The sequence below is a fragment of the Culex pipiens genome, chromosome 3, assembly GCF_016801865.2.
Source record: "Culex pipiens pallens isolate TS chromosome 3, TS_CPP_V2, whole genome shotgun sequence".
Classification (NCBI taxonomy): domain Eukaryota; kingdom Metazoa; phylum Arthropoda; class Insecta; order Diptera; family Culicidae; genus Culex; species Culex pipiens.
In genome coordinates, this window is record NC_068939.1 from 6,804,577 (window position 1) to 6,820,113 (window position 15,537).

At 35.3% G+C, this 15,537-nt stretch overlaps 2 protein-coding genes across 2 annotated transcripts in view; one reads left to right on the plus strand and one right to left on the minus strand.

Annotated features, from left to right (window-relative positions):
• LOC120419766 (chitotriosidase-1-like) overlaps positions 1-624 on the minus strand; it is a 1,459-nt gene extending 835 nt beyond the window's left edge. The window contains exons 1-4 of the mRNA XM_039582594.2: positions 485-624; positions 247-426; positions 84-184; positions 1-23 (exon numbers count right to left, since the gene is read on the minus strand). The exon at positions 1-23 is cut by the window's left edge and continues 835 nt beyond it. Of these exons, the coding sequence (XP_039438528.1) occupies positions 1-23; positions 84-184; positions 247-426; positions 485-563 (383 nt within the window). The 5' untranslated portion in view covers positions 564-624. The remainder of the gene's footprint in view (positions 24-83; positions 185-246; positions 427-484) is intronic.
• Positions 625-8,247: 7,623 nt separating this feature from the next.
• LOC120419758 (DCN1-like protein 3) lies at positions 8,248-13,247 on the plus strand. Its single transcript, XM_039582581.2, has 4 exons — positions 8,248-8,294; positions 8,652-9,069; positions 9,128-9,262; positions 11,689-13,247. The coding sequence occupies exons 2-4, from the start codon at positions 8,946-8,948 to the stop codon at positions 12,402-12,404; spliced, it is 975 nt and encodes a 324-aa protein (XP_039438515.1). The 5' UTR covers positions 8,248-8,294; positions 8,652-8,945; the 3' UTR covers positions 12,405-13,247.
• Positions 13,248-15,537: the final 2,290 nt, after the last annotated feature.

The following is a 15,537-nucleotide window of genomic DNA, read 5'->3' on the forward strand; positions in this document are numbered from 1 at the left end:
CTCGACTCTTCAGTTTCCGCCATCTTGGAATTCAAAGTTCTCATTACTTAGATGTATTTGAACTGAAATCTGCAACAACCTACCAACGAATACTTTTCGGAACCCTCATTCCAACCTCCAACGGCCAGCATAACCTTCAGGCAGGGGTTCTCCTCCTTTAAGCCGACAATCCGCTCGTATCCCTCTGAAATAAATTAGAACAATTAAATACATAACCTCAACCCAACCTAACCCTGCGATGCCAACTGTTGACGTTGATGTCGTTGTAGTGGTCCAGCGAGTCCAGCCCTCCGTTCAGCCCAAGTCCGGCAAAGGTGTACACCAGGTGGGTGCAGTACGTGGGGATGATGTAGCTAACGTTGAACGACCCCCGGCCCTCGCGGTACACGGACCAGCTGGCCAGGTAGCAGACCACGTTGTAGGGTTCTGGGAATTGGTGGAAAATTTAACGATGAATTTCAATCAAGAGTCTCAAATGACTTACTTTGCTTGCATTGTTGACTTTCTACAATGAGAATTTTGTGCAATATGACCAAACTTATTAAAAACAATAAGGATTGCATTTTTCCAAGTAGTAGATCATTCGTTTACTGATGCCTTATAACTACTAAAAGTTCTGAAATTTTCTACCGTTGCAGTGGTTACATCTTCATGTTCATAAGATAACATTTTTCTTATCAACATGTGTTTCGCTAACAGATCTGTTTTTCAAAGTTGATTGCAATTGACATTCGTGGCCAAATTTGATGTTACCAATTGTGATTTTTGTTTTACTTTTCTGTGACATTAAATATTTCTTAAAATGATTTTGTACCAAATAAAAACAATGAATCATGGACATTCTGACAAGTTCAATCGCATTTGAATGACCTTGAAAATGTTCGTTATAAAACAAGTTTTTTATTGCTTATAAAAAAACAATTAATAAAGATTTATAAGATATCGATTGAGGTGAATAATCCATCTGAACATCAAATTGTTTCCACCAAAATCATAATTTCCAACATAAATTATGCATTTCATGGAATGACAAAAACATAACAATCGATCCCACCACTTTCATCGTCAAAGCCTCTCTCCTGTCTCACTAGACCATAGCAGTCTCCAAAAAATAAATCTTCCAAATTCGCAAACCAAAAAAAGAAGAACGACGCTGCGAAACAGATCGCAAGAAAGTGAAACGAATTTTTTGCCTTCTCATCGCGATCTCCAAGCATAATAATTCAGTCGAATACATCCTCCCTCAACAAAACCGACAAAAACCGGTCTCCTCACCGGGGATAACTTTTCAATGTTGGGAATTATGTTAAAATCGCTTTTAAAATGATATCTTTTCGTTTTATTTCGCTACTTTTAATCCAACAGTATTTTTTTTCAAATTTCATTTCACTTGTTTTCAACTTTTCAATTGCAATATAGATTTTGTTGAATTCTGTTGTCATGTGTCAAATTGTCTCTAAGAAGGGCTAATAAAATATCAAAAATAGACTTTTGAGTCGAAAATAATTGAACAATTCTAGATTACTTTTTTAAAACCACCAATGCTCCATGGTTTCCTATGTAAACATGACCTTTTTAAAAAGTACTATTATAAGTACAAGCACTATTCGCTTTTCTTTTTAATTTTGTGAAATAGTTTTTTTCTTCGTAAATTCATAGAAAATTAAGCTTTTTTCACAAAAGCATAACTGTAGTAATGTTGAGACACATTTAGCTAAAAATATTGGAAAGTTATTATTTATCTATGAAATTAGGGATTTCGCCCCTATTCCTTAATCAAGACCTGGGTTTTTTTTCAACAAAGTGATAATTTCAATAATTGACTATATATAACCAACATAATCCAATTTTTTATATTATGAACTATGATGCTTTTAAATTTAATCTAATCTCTTACTAACATTAACTTTTCTCATACGTTTGTTAAATTTTATTTATTTTTCAGTATTTTATATCAAAATGACCGCATTACCACTATAGTATTATTTACTAAATACAACTACAGTATGTAATAATAATATGTGGGTTTATATGAAAACTTTGCATTTAACCTGCTCAGTGCTTGATTCCATGTTTGAATTTAAGGATGAAATAAACTGTGTTTACGGATTTTAACCAGTTTTCATGAAAAATTTAAATAAAGTAAAGTAATCGATTCCTGGGCTTGAGAAAAACAACTAGATCTAATGTTTACATAGAGCAAAGTTTTTCGAACAAGAAAAAAGAATCTAAACTACGGAATGTGCTTTAGAATGTTTTTCAAGCATTAATCAAATTATCAGATGATCTTGATTTGATATCATGATTTATTTCTGATAATATTTACTTCTGAAGCATCATGAAATAGATTTAGTCTCATGAAAAAAAACTATTACCATTTAGGTAAGCTTTTTAAATAACAATTGGTATTATTTCATTTAATAAAAGATGTTAAAGAAAAAAAATAAGATGTCTTTTCCGGATTTTTGCCATAATCAACTGAGATATACATTGAATTGGTTTCATTAGATATTTAAAATTGGATTTTAGAAGAAGAATTACTTGAATTTATTTAATATATTGTTTTTTTAATGACATTAAAACTTGAAGTAAAAGAAACATCAAAGACTGATTGTGGAAGGATGTTAATTTTCGGTATAATTTAAATCATGTATTTTACTACAAAAAAAATCATTTTGCTCACTGTCCAAAAACTTTAATCAAAACATACTTCCCAACAATAATACCAAAGATCAGTTTTTGATTTTTTGTACGATTTGAGCTTATAAAATTAGAAAAAGACATTTACTTGTAGTTGTATGATTTTTGACATGCAGTTAACCTATTAATTGATCTTAACACATATTTGAACCTTAAAAGTAACTGTTCTCTAAAAATATTAATCAGAGCCAAATATCAGAACAATTTTCAATAAATTTGAAATATCCCAGGAATTTATGGAAAATTTCCCGTTTCCCGAGAAATTGCACGCTCTACTGACAAAATTCTTTGGTTGTTTTGTAAAAATTGCCTTCACGTTTAGCGTAGATTGAACAAAAATCGTGATTTTTAATCAATAAAACGTTTTGTTGATCCAAATTTGCCTTTTATTTCTGCGTGAATTTAAAACAAAAAGCAATGCAATCTTCTTAAACGCTAAACCCAACCACAAAGTTATTCAATTATTTGCTAAATTCAAGAGGTAACAGAAGTCCCAATTACTAAATTCTTAACTTAAATTAAGAGTTCCATAAGAAAACTTCAGCACCCTTTTAGGTGGCCAGCATCACCACTTTGTCACCACGACCGACTGCGGTTTAAGCCAAACAGAAAAATGGTAATTTCCCGATGACATTTCAGCTGTGACCACTTGGTCACACCCACCTCTGGGACCCCCCAAAACGAGTCGGTTGCACCTTATTTGCACCGATTTTTATGTAGTTCTCCACCCTGAGCGAGAGAAGATCAGCCGCTCGTGTTATATAACTGCCATGCGAAACCTTCTTTTCGGCACTCTTTTTTTGCAGGCCGGTATAAAACCGTCCCGAACGACCCGTCCAGCCACTAGTCTAACCGTTGAAACCGTCCCAGCAGAAGCCATGGCATCGTTCCCTATTGCGCTCTGTGTGGCTCTGAGCGTGGTTTGTGTCCTCGCTACGCCGTTGACCGTCACCGACAACCAAGGGCGTCAGTTTGAACAGCGGGAGATCGTCGTCCCGACGGGAATATCGCAGGATCAGCTGAACCTGGAGATCCAGAAGGCCATCCGGGATCTGTACCCGGGTTACCGAAGTCAGCCGGATGTGCTGGTGAAGGAGCTGAGCAGCTTTGACGATTTGAACCAGAAAGTGGCCGACTCGGAGAAGAAGCCAGCTCCGGTGCCGGCCAAGAAGGTTGCGTGAGCGTCACCGGCGGAGTTGGACTGATTTTGGGTGTTTGAGTGTGATTCAGGCTGCGAATTATGAGAGAGTGTGATTTTTTGTGCAAGAGTAAAGCTGATGCAACTGCGTGAGTTTTTGTGAGGTGAAAGGCTGAATAAATAAATTATGTTTATCTGTGAACAAAATGTGTCTCTCATTATTTTGGTCCCGTTTTGATGGGAAGGTAGGTAGGCAAATTTTGAGTAATCTTGTAGACATTATTGTTTTGTTTCTCGGAAAGATTTTCCTATTCTTTATACATTTGACAATTAAATCATCCCGCAAAAAATCAGCTTTTCTCTTTAAAAAAGACAAACATGTCATTGGATCTGCTGAGAGAGATTGGGTCATACAAATTACGGAAAATTTATCACACAAAATTTCATCCTTCAGATCGTGGCATACCCTGCTGACGATACAACAAAATTTCAACTGAGATTTCTTAGAATTATATTTTAAATGTTTTTATCTGAAGAAGAATGTCATTCAAAATCTTCACTGTATGCAACTCAACATTGTTTCTAACTACGTAAACAAATCAAAGTATCAAAATAATAAAAATGAGGATTTAGGTAGCCATTTTAAAAGGGCGTAATATTGAATGTTTGGCCTTTGTGAAATGTTAGTCTTGATTTGAAAATTCCAAAAATATTTTTTTCGAAGAGATCGGAAAATTTCACAAATGTTTCATATATTAACATTGAAAATCGGACCATTAGTTGCTGAGATATTGACGATAGAAAATGGTGGGTTGTTTGGGTGAAACTTAGAAAACATCAATTTTCCTGTTTTTAAACCTTTGCATTGCAATATCTCAGCAACTAAAGGTCGTATCAACAAAGTCCAAATAAGCAAAATATAGAAAATTTTCTCAGCTTTTCAAAAATATTTTTTTCAAAACTGGGCAAACATGTGCACTAATTTAAAAAAATGAAAAACTGCGACTATTTTCAAAAAAGTCACTTAAATATGGCTATAACTTGAAAACGGTGCACTTTATCAAAATTTCAGTAAAGTACTTTTTGATTGCAAATTTGATTTTACATCGAAAAATGAAGTTGAAAAATTTTTACGACCAAAATTTCGATTTTTTGAAAAAATCAGTATTGATTAAAAAATTCATAACTCGGTCAGTGATTTTTTGCACAACCTGGAAATTTCTGAAAAGTTGGCATTTTATGCCTTCTAAAACATATCAAAAAATAAAAAAAATTAAAAATAGTGTTTTTTTGTAAATCAAGTTTTAGTGATAAAAAGTTAAATAAAAAAATCACCAAATTTTTTTTACCGTGTATTATTTTTTTCCAGTGTAGTCCGTATCCATACCTACAACTTTGCCGAAGACACCAAATCGATCAAAAAATTCCTTCAAAAGATACAGATTTTTGAATTTTCATACATCATTTTTGTATGGACAGCTGCCGAATTTGTATGGAAAATTATATGGACAAACTAATGATGCAAAATGGCTTCTTTGGGCATACCGAAGGCACCAAAAAAGTTTCAGTCGGATTAAAAAATACAAAAAAAATCGAATGACCGAAATCCTAGAGAACTGCTCTGTATCAGCTTGATAATATGATGACAAAGACAATTGAAACGATTTTACAGTCGACTCTCTGTCACTATCTCATGGCTTGCATATACATTTTTCTTTGCGAAACGAAGCTTTGAAGGGTGTTGGAAATTAGTTTGTTTTTGTTTACTGTACGTTGCCATAATTCTCTCCCATAGCTGGGTACCAAGAAAAACATATTTTCAATCGAGTCTTCATTTTGCATCGTTCTGTAAACTGATGATTCTCTTCCTCGACGGTCCCTTGGATATTGACAACCACAGAGTCGACTGTAGCTGTAAAGAAAGCTATGGAATATTTAAGTTCCCATAGCTTTGGATTTTGCAACTTCTATTTTATCATTCGTTTTTTGTCCACGTAGTATTGCTTGAGTTCTCCTTGAAATCTATATCAAATTTTCTATAGGACGTAAGGCCGTTGTTAATGTTTTTTTTTTTAAGTTTGTGTCGCCTTTCCCCTGGCCTGAATAATCAGGGGGCAAAAAATGTTTTTTCTCGAAAAACTTTTAAATTTTAATGAAAATTACAGTTTAACCAGTTAAAAAGCATTTTCCTGCGTTTATAATCATACTTAGCATGTTTGAACTCCTTTGGAAACATTTTAAATTTTCATGAAATATGAATGTACAGTCCCACGAAAAGTTTTTTTTTGCGAAAAAAAAATTTCCGTCAATACCTCGTTATTTTAAAAACTAATTATTGGAAATAACTGGACGCGTGTAAAAAACATTTAAAAACACTTTTTTCATCCAAATGCTGAAATTAAGGCTTGTTATTTTAATTTTTTTTTTGCTCCTCTCGACTTTGGTTAGAGCCGGGGGACATAAACTATTTGCAGCGGCCAAATTTAGAGCAAAAATATACTAGGGAGCGCCCTATTGAAAACTTTATGCGAAAATTTTAAGTAACTGAATCACAGCAAAAAAAAACTAGAAGATAAACACATTATTATTGGAATTTTTACTTAGTAAATATTCAAATTTCACATAAATCGATTGCACGGAGCCTTAACTATCGTATTAAATAAATAAAATTGCAAATAAAAACTGAGAGTTTACAGATATTCCAAAACGTGCTATCCGTTGACGTGTGCCAGAACTTAATTTACAAAACATTTGCAGATTTTTTTTATGAAAATAACTTCAAAAAATATTTTTCACCAAACAGGTAAAAACCTTGTACCAAAAAATTTGACTAAAAAAGTGAAGTGAATTCTTTAGCGCGACTTGACCTTTCTTATTCAATTGAATTCACAGAGATTTGAAAAGGAAATCGAAAACTCCAGTTGCTTCGCGTTTTCTACTCATTTTAAATATCAGTATCAATATTGCTATTCTACTATTTTTTCTTTTTTTCTGTTGTTTGAAATAATATTTACAATTGAAAAATTGGTTCAAAATTAAGGTTGTAATAACTAGACCATTTTACAAAAAAAAACGGCAATAAATTTCCAATTGATAATCCGCATTCAAAAAAATATTGTAGTGATATTTACATTTGCTAAGGACAATTTTCCTTATAAAATTGCTTCCAAAGTGGTTCTCGGAAATCAATTTTCGTTGAAACCACGCAAAATTTGCGCAAATATTTGTTTTTATTCTAGGGGCGCGCTTCAAAATAAAAACATAAAGGGTATTGCTAATAACTGAGGAGAAATACTTAATTTAAATTTTATTCTAGTTCCTGGTACTGACCAAATTTCTCGGCCCAAACAAAGTGCAAGGCATAACCTTAAAACTCTAGAAAAAAAATCAATTGGTCTTTAATTCTCAATTTCTCTCTTAAAAAGGTCAAAATATCAACAAATCCATGAATAAAAATTTAAATGTGTGTTATTGCCTTTTGTTCCCAGTGTTTTTATGATATTGAAGATATCATTCCCGGTCGGGCATTTTAAGGTCATGTAAGTTTTAGAAAATTATTAAAATCTTAATTCAGAATTTATTAATTAAACAATTTGTTTTCATCTTGTTTGTAGAAGTATTTTACAGTATTTTTTCAGAACCATCATTAACAGTTAGTTAGTTTTTCTAAGAGTGAATGCCACCATCTACGATCATAAAATTTAATGATGATATTTATTTGACAAAGTTATTTTTCTGACAGATTCATTTCATTTCAATCAAAAATGCCTAAATTATGAATTTTGAAGTCACTTTGACCCGTTTCCCATAAAAAGTTTTATTTTTCAGCATAAATAAATTAATTTTAATCAAATTCACAAAAACTTTTCGTAAATTGATAGTTCTGATTAGAACTTAAAATGATCAGCTTATAAATTTAAGGAATTAAGTTCGATAAAATTAATGCTCTGAAAGGCATCATTCCCAATCGGCAAATTTGGCGGCCATGTTTGTTTATTGAAGCATTTTACATTTATTGATTATTTTATTCATTGCAATTTACTATTTCTGGACTCTGAGTTCAGAACCATCACTGTCAGTCATTTCCCCAAAAATGGAAGACACCATCAACGACCTTAAATTATTCGATTTTATTGCAGGTTGAATTTAGTGTTTATTTGACGTGTTGCCAGCACTACGATGTCTACCTACTCAATCAGCCCAGTTGCCAGTCCCTTGGTTCAATTCCCCACATACATATTCACAGCCATCTTTAAGCGTACCTAAAAAATGGTTGCCAGTCTGACAGTTCCGTGCTGTCATCATTGCGAGGTATACCCTTAATCTGTCATCATCATCGCCGAAGGAGAAGTGAAGAAAAACCCCCGAAAAAGACGAAACGAGTGCGCCTGAAAGGAAGAAGAGGTTGATCTTGCGGAAGCTGGACTGGAGTTATTTTTTAATTTCGCTTGAAAAGGTAGTGAATATTTATATAAAATGGCAAAAATTTAGACTTGTGCAGTTGATTGCGATGGAGTTGCCAAATTTTGGGGGGATTATATCGAAAGATTCGGATTTTGGCGACTAACTACTTCACGAAACATCTGTCAAACTGGTTTGATGCATGTATTTTCATGTCCAAGTATGCTGTGAAAAGAGAATTATAATTATTTTAATTTTCGACGGCTGCTTCGATTGCTCGGTTTGAATTATGCTTCGGTTGATGTTCTTCGAACAATCCGGAAATGGTTGGGAAGGGTGTTTCCCGTGGGAAAACCTACCATGACTCATTCTCGAGATTGCAAAAATAACAACAAAGCTACGCTTGTTTCAGGTACCGTAAGTACAACAAAGACAACAACAACAACCAGCAGCTTATAACTGTTCCCGGAGTGTCAATTGTCCGGCGACAACGACCAAAATGTCCCCGGAACGCAAACCAGTGACACCTTGAGGCGTTGCGTCAGGTTGGGTCAGTGGAGTATTGAAAGGATCTAAAAGGATGAGTATCGAAACTTCCGGGCTGTGTAGACTGGGAAGATAATAGGGAACCGAGGTTCCGGAGCTGGGCGTGGGAGTTTCGCGGGAAGATAAGTATTTTAACGGAACGAGGTCCACCGTGACGACGATGGGAAGCTGTCTGACGTGCTTCAAGGCACCACCGAATCCGACCGCCGGGAACGTTGGAGTTTGCGGTGGTGCGGTAAGCGGTCCGGATGCCGCCGTAATCGACCCGGACGTGGCGGTTCACGGTGGGTTTGGTTGAATTTTTTCAAGATGTGCGGAATTAATTGTTTCTTTTTATTTTAGAAACCGATGACCTGCTGGCAGCGAGTCCCATTCGGATGACATCACTCGGTTCGGACCGAAAGAGCGGTGGCAGTTTTAAGAAAACTCTACTTAACGGAAACCTGGGAGCACTGCCAGATGGGTCCACAGTAACAGGTAACAGTTTGAAGGAAACAAAAGAAAATCTGATTTTGCAAACCACCATGATTCTGAAGATCCCGAGCAGACGTAGATAACATGGGAATAACATTTTTTGATGTTTGAAAATACTAAGCCAATAACATTTTATGTTATTTATAACAAGATTTGTTATTCGTCGTTATCAAGTTTTTGTTATTGGATTGTTATTGTTATAACAGACTAACAACATTTTGAGTTATTCTTCGAACAAATCTTTGTTAATTTGTAATTTGTTGTTTTATTGGTTACGATAGCCTGTTAGTATAAACTGTGCATCAGGTCAAGGATTGTAATTGTTTGTTATTATTTTTTGTTATTTTAACAACTAATCTGACCATCCCAATAACAGTTAGAGGTATTCTTTCATAACAAAAAAGTATTTCCACAGTTGTTTTGGCTTTTAACCAACATTAGATCAATAACAAATTTTGTTATGATAACATAAATTGTTATTAAACCCTTATGCAAAAAAGTATTTTTGAAGAAGATTCCATAACACTCTCTGTTATTTTAACAGTATTTGTTATTGAAATGGCATGAATTTTGTTATTACCGTCTGTCCGGGTTATCAGCTTTTGTTCGTGTTTGAAATTTCTGGTCAGAAGGCTCTGGGTCAACACAACCTTTAAATAATGAGGTTGGATTCAGCTTCATTTTTTTTTTTGGTTTGGAAAGCGAGAAATTTTTATTATTTTAATATAAGTACATTGGACTCTCTCGTTGTCCTTGGGCATGAGTAAGGACCTCGACGCCGTTAGCAATGTTGGCTTTAAAATAAAATTTCGTGATAATATCACTTCCCCCCAGCCAACATTTTTGCCATGCGAAGCGGGCCTCGACGCTGTGTCTAGGTTTAATTCCTAGCTAGGAGCCATCAGTGTTTTAAGAGGTGGTCCCAAGGCCGAGTAGGAGTTCATGAAGCAAATTAGTCGTCTCCCACCCCTTTTAAATTGAAAAATGAACTCTGAAACCAGCGCTTACTCACAACAGAAACAGAGGCCTCTTCTAGGCATTGTAGGATAGAATAGATTTTAAAATTTATTTAAAAAAAATATTATTACGTAGCATTTTGATATGTCAAAATTTCCATAGAGTCTCGGTCAATCAATAGTGCGATGATATCGGACAAAATTCGTTAATCTGTTGAACTAACGGTTTTCGGATTATGGTTGTATCGACCATTGTTGCGAATCGAGGGTCTACTGGAGCCTTGACGATCAAATGGAGCCTAACATTTCAAAAGGGCGCATGGGTTTTGTGAACAGGAGTGTGTCTCCTTCACTCAAATGACAGTTTACATAAGGTATAATAGAGATGCACTCTTGTTTGCAAAGCTCTATGCCCTAATGAAATGAAAGGCATGAAATAGTCGTCTTAATTACTAGTGTTCAACTTATGAACTATTCATTTATGTTTATTGGTTTTTGGAAGCGGCAAGACTGGTTTAAAAACAAGATCCTTTACCTTATTTGGCGTTATAATAAAACATTCGGGGATTTGAGATTAAATTTACTTTCAGACGGTTTAGTTTAGGTTGTTGATTAAAGTTAGATAGTTTTCCGTCGATGAATAATTGGACTGAAATGATTAGTTGATTTGAAAGAAGTGTAACATTTCATTGGCAGATCTGTTTCTAGTTGTAATGTACGACAAGACTATTGACGGACGTGACAGGTCGGCAGTTAGTTTTCATCTTTTTTTCTCTAGTATTTTTTGTTTCCTTTAAATTTGGAATACATCATAGGTTTCTTTTGTATAGATCTCCGATTAGTTACATTTTCTTATTTAATTAACTAATAATTTAATTTATTCCGGGCCTTCTTACTTTGAATCACAATTTCTGATTTTCTTTATTCAGTGTTAAACTCAGATTACCGTAACTGCTCAAGTCATCCAAGTTCTTACTACTCACACCAACACTAATTTTCTTTCACCTCCCCCCTCCCGATCCCCTATATCTTCCGGTGGTGTTCATTTGGTATGCAATACTAGTTCGGCCACTACCCTTTTTTCCACAAGAAACCGGACTTGGACTGACTTGAGGCCGCGTCCCCCACCTTGCTCCGTAAAACGAAAACGAAAACGAAGTACATTGGACTCTCTCGTTGTCGATATTGAAGGGGACCATCGAGAGCGGGAGGTATCAAATTATAGAAAGTTTAATCGAAGCCAGAGAGTCGACTGTTATTTAATCAAAATTTGTTTTTGTTTTTTTGTAGTCAAATTTACCCCTCAGTCGTAATTACGCCATTTAAAGAGCAGTAAGGAATTGGCCATAAAATATTAAACAAATCTGATATTGGTTTTGCTTAGTTCAAATCTCCAAAGATTTGATTGCTTACCTAAAATTATTATTAGATCACAAGTTCAATAACTTCCTTCCTTTTTTTCCTTTGAATTAGGCAAAGATCTCGCGACGCAAATCTCGGACAACGATCTGAACAAACTGTTCGAGGAGTACAAGGACAGCCAGGAGGACGCGATCCTGTCCGAGGGCATCGAGCGGCTCTGCTGTGATCTAGGTTATAAGCCGGACGACTTTGCGATCCTGGTGCTGGCGTGGCGCCTGGACGCGTCCCAGATGTGCCAGTTCACCAAGTCGGAGTTCATTCAGGGCCTGCAGCAGATGAACGCGGCCAGCATCGACGACATCAAGACGCGGCTGCGGCAGATCATCGACAAGCTGAGCGCCACCGGCGACGAGTCCGAGGACTTTAAGCAGCTGTACCGGTTTACGTTCCGGTTTGGGCTGGAACCGGGCCACCGGATTCTCTCGCTGGACATGGCCGTCAGTTTGTGGCGCCTGGTGTTTACGGTGCACACGCCCGACATTCTGCCCCGGTGGTTGAACTTTCTCGAGCAGCACCAGAACATCCGGGGCGTTCCGAAGGACACCTGGAACATGTTTCTGAACTTTGTGGAAACCTGTGATATTACACAGTACGACGACACCGAGGCGTGGCCAAGCTTGTTCGACGACTTTGTCGAGTACGAACAGGAACGGATGAAGGCCGTGGCGGCCGCGGCGTTGGCGGCCAACAGCAGCAAGTCAGACGGCACTGGCGACGGAGGAGGTGGCCCCGACGAGGACGACAACAACAATGACTACAACTCATAGTATTCTGCTGGTGCAGCAGAAGCAGTGCTCCGTTTTAAGCGAACACGACCCGACGCGTCCTATTATTTTATTTATTCCTTTTTTCATACCCATTTTGCAACTCTGAACTTAAGTCGCATCATCCGACATCTCTGAACGTCGTCGAACGACGTGCGAATATTTCTGAAAAAAAACGCAGACACACACAGCATTACATACGTTATACTTTTGTTACTATAACGAATTTTTACTTTGTAAGACCCTATGATTACTCTTAACATAGAATTTGTGTTTTTTTTACACTCTCGTATAACTAGATATCAGAATTAACTTTGGTGTAAACCCCCCGTTACGAATAAAGAAAGAAACAAAAACATCGCTAAAAAACTAATGGTTTGACCATAAACCCCTCACTTAGAACAAAAGATTGAAACCAGACGCGCGAGTTTCGTCAAACCCCCCACCCTTGAATTTCATATCAGTCAACTGATCATCAGGCCACAGTCGATGGGAAGCGAAACATGCGAATTTATGTACAAGGTGTTTTGGCTTTCCCGTCGGGGTGATGAGACGCGCCAAAATTGCGACTTAAAACAACGTTTTTCTCCCAACACAGTTTAGCTCAAATATGTTTCGGAAGTAAAGAAAGGAAAAAAAAACACTTAACAAATAGAAAAGCTGCTTATTTTTGAACGGTGTGTGTTAAATGTCTTGTTTGGAAGAAGAAGAGGAATAAAAACTGATCGATGGAAACAAAAAAAAATCGTGAAGAAATTCTAGGCTAAATTTAAACCACTAGTGAAACTCTATTTAAGATAAATCTAGAAAAAATGGAAAAATAAAACAAAAAATTATAAACGTGTACGATGTTGTCTATTTCTCATCAAAATAATCTCACAACAACTATTAGTAATTCTCAACGGATTCGGCCGATTTCGACCATTTTTTGTATTTTTTTGTTTTGCTCAAACTTTGTGGGGACCTTTCCTATGACCAAAGAAGCTATTTTGTGTCATTGGTTCACCCATACAAGTCTCCATACAAGGTAGGACCATTGAGAAAAATTAGGTACATGGAATAAAAATTGCCGATTTTATTTAATTTTTTATAACTTAAAAAAACTCTATTTCCCAAAATTCGTATTTTTTACTTTCGTGATTTTTTTTATATGTTTCAGGCCGTTGCAAATATTTTTTGAAGTAAAAATTGAATAAACAGGCCATGGTCTCAACATTAGAATGAAAAAAGTATTTTAAAGTGCATTTTACTCCTGCCCAGTTGTTTTGCAAGCATTAGTTTTCAAAATATTCAAGTATTGAGGAAATTTTTTTTCGCAGAAAAAAAATTTTTACGCTGCTGAAAATATTTTTGATCGATCCCAGACATGCTAAATATGACTTGAACGCAGGAAAATGTATTTCTAAATGTTTTCAGTTGGTTAGACTTCAATTTTCTTAAAAATTTTGAAGTTTTTTGAAACAATATTTTTTGCCCCCCTGATTTTTTGATCCGAACCAACCGGGTGGGGCGACATGAACTTTGAAAAATATGTGCAACGGCCTAATGGGGTTATGAATTATTGAAAAATATTGATTTCTGCAAAAATCGAAATTTCAAAAAAATAAACCTATTTTTTACGTAAATTGAATTTGCCATCAAAAAGTACTTAAAACATTTTTTGATAAAGGGCTTCCGTTTGGTTTTAGCGAAATATTTTCAGTTTCCGATTTTGAAAATTTGTGACCTGCAAATATATTTATTTTTTAAAGTATGCTATAAAATTGTCTAAAAGATATTGAAGATCCTCTGGTTGCAGAGATACAGCGGCTTATGGAAAAAGAAACAGGAAAATTGCAGTTTTCTAAGACTCACCCAAATAACCTACCATGTTATAATGTCGATATCTCAGCAACTAATGGTACAAATTTCAATGTTGAAACATAAAACATTCGTGAAATTGCAGATCTTTTCGTAAAAATATTGTGAAATTTTTTTAATTAGGACTAAAATTTAAATAGGCCAAACATTCAATATTACGCCCTTTTAAAATGTTAGTCTAGATTAAAAAAAATTATAATATTTTTTTCGAAATGATCTAAAAATTAAAATTATTTAAAAATCTAAAAAAAAAGTTTCTGGTGTCCATTTTTTTTTTTCAATGCTCCTCAACAATACCTACAACATTGCCGGAGACACTAAACTGATCAGAAAATTCACTTGAAAGTTACAGAATTTCGAAAATTTACTCACCATTTTTGTAAGAACAGCTGTCAAAATCAAATGGAGACTTGTATGGGAGAACCAATATCACAAAATAGCTTATTTGGTCGTAGGGAAGGCCCCCATAAAATTTTAGCCGAATTAAAAAATACAAATTTAATTTGAATTAAAACGAATTTAATAATTTAAATTTTATAATTTAAATAACGTCAATCGGAACTCCTCAAAAACCTTGCTTTTAGTTTCGACTTCGAGCCCGGCATCTTTGTTTTTCACATTTTGAGAAAAAAGTTAACCTGAATTTCAAGGGCGCTACCCTTTATTCTGGGTCGTTCTCTCAATCACCTACAACTTTGCTGAAGACATAAAATCGAGTATAAAATCTCATCCAAATATACAGATTTTCTATTATTTTCATGAGTAATTCTCTACCAACTCACACGAAATCGGGAAAAATTGCCCCGACCCCTTTTCGATTTGCGTGAACTTTGTCCTAAGGGGTAACTTTTGTCCCTGATCACGAATCCGAGGTCCGTATTTTGATATCTCGTGACGGAGGGGCGGTACGACCCCTTCCATTTTTGAACATGCGAAAAAAGAGGTGTTTTTCAATCATTTGCAGCCTGAAACGGTGATGAGATAGAAATTTGGTGTCAAACGGACTTTTATGTAAAATTAGAAACCCGATTTGATGGCGTACTCAGAATTCCGAAAAAAAAACGTATTTTTCATCGAAAAAAACACTGAAAAAGTTTTTAAAATTCTCCCATTTTCCGTTACTCGACTGTAAAAATTTTTGGAACATGTCATTTTATGGGAAATTTAATGTACTTTTCGAATCTACATTGACCCAGAAGGGTCATTTTTTCATTCAGAACAAAATTTTTCATTTCAAAATTTCGTGTTTTTTCTAACTTTGCAGGGTTATTTTTTA

Coding starts and splice junctions, on each gene's coding strand:
- LOC120419758 (XM_039582581.2), top strand. CDS start 8,946: ATGGGAAGCTGTCTGACGTGCTTCAAGGCACCACCGAATCCGACCGCC. Junction 9,070..9,127: donor CCCGGACGTGGCGGTTCACG/GTGGGTTTGGTT, acceptor TTTTTATTTTAG/AAACCGATGACCTGCTGGCA. Junction 9,263..11,688: donor AGATGGGTCCACAGTAACAG/GTAACAGTTTGA, acceptor CCTTTGAATTAG/GCAAAGATCTCGCGACGCAA.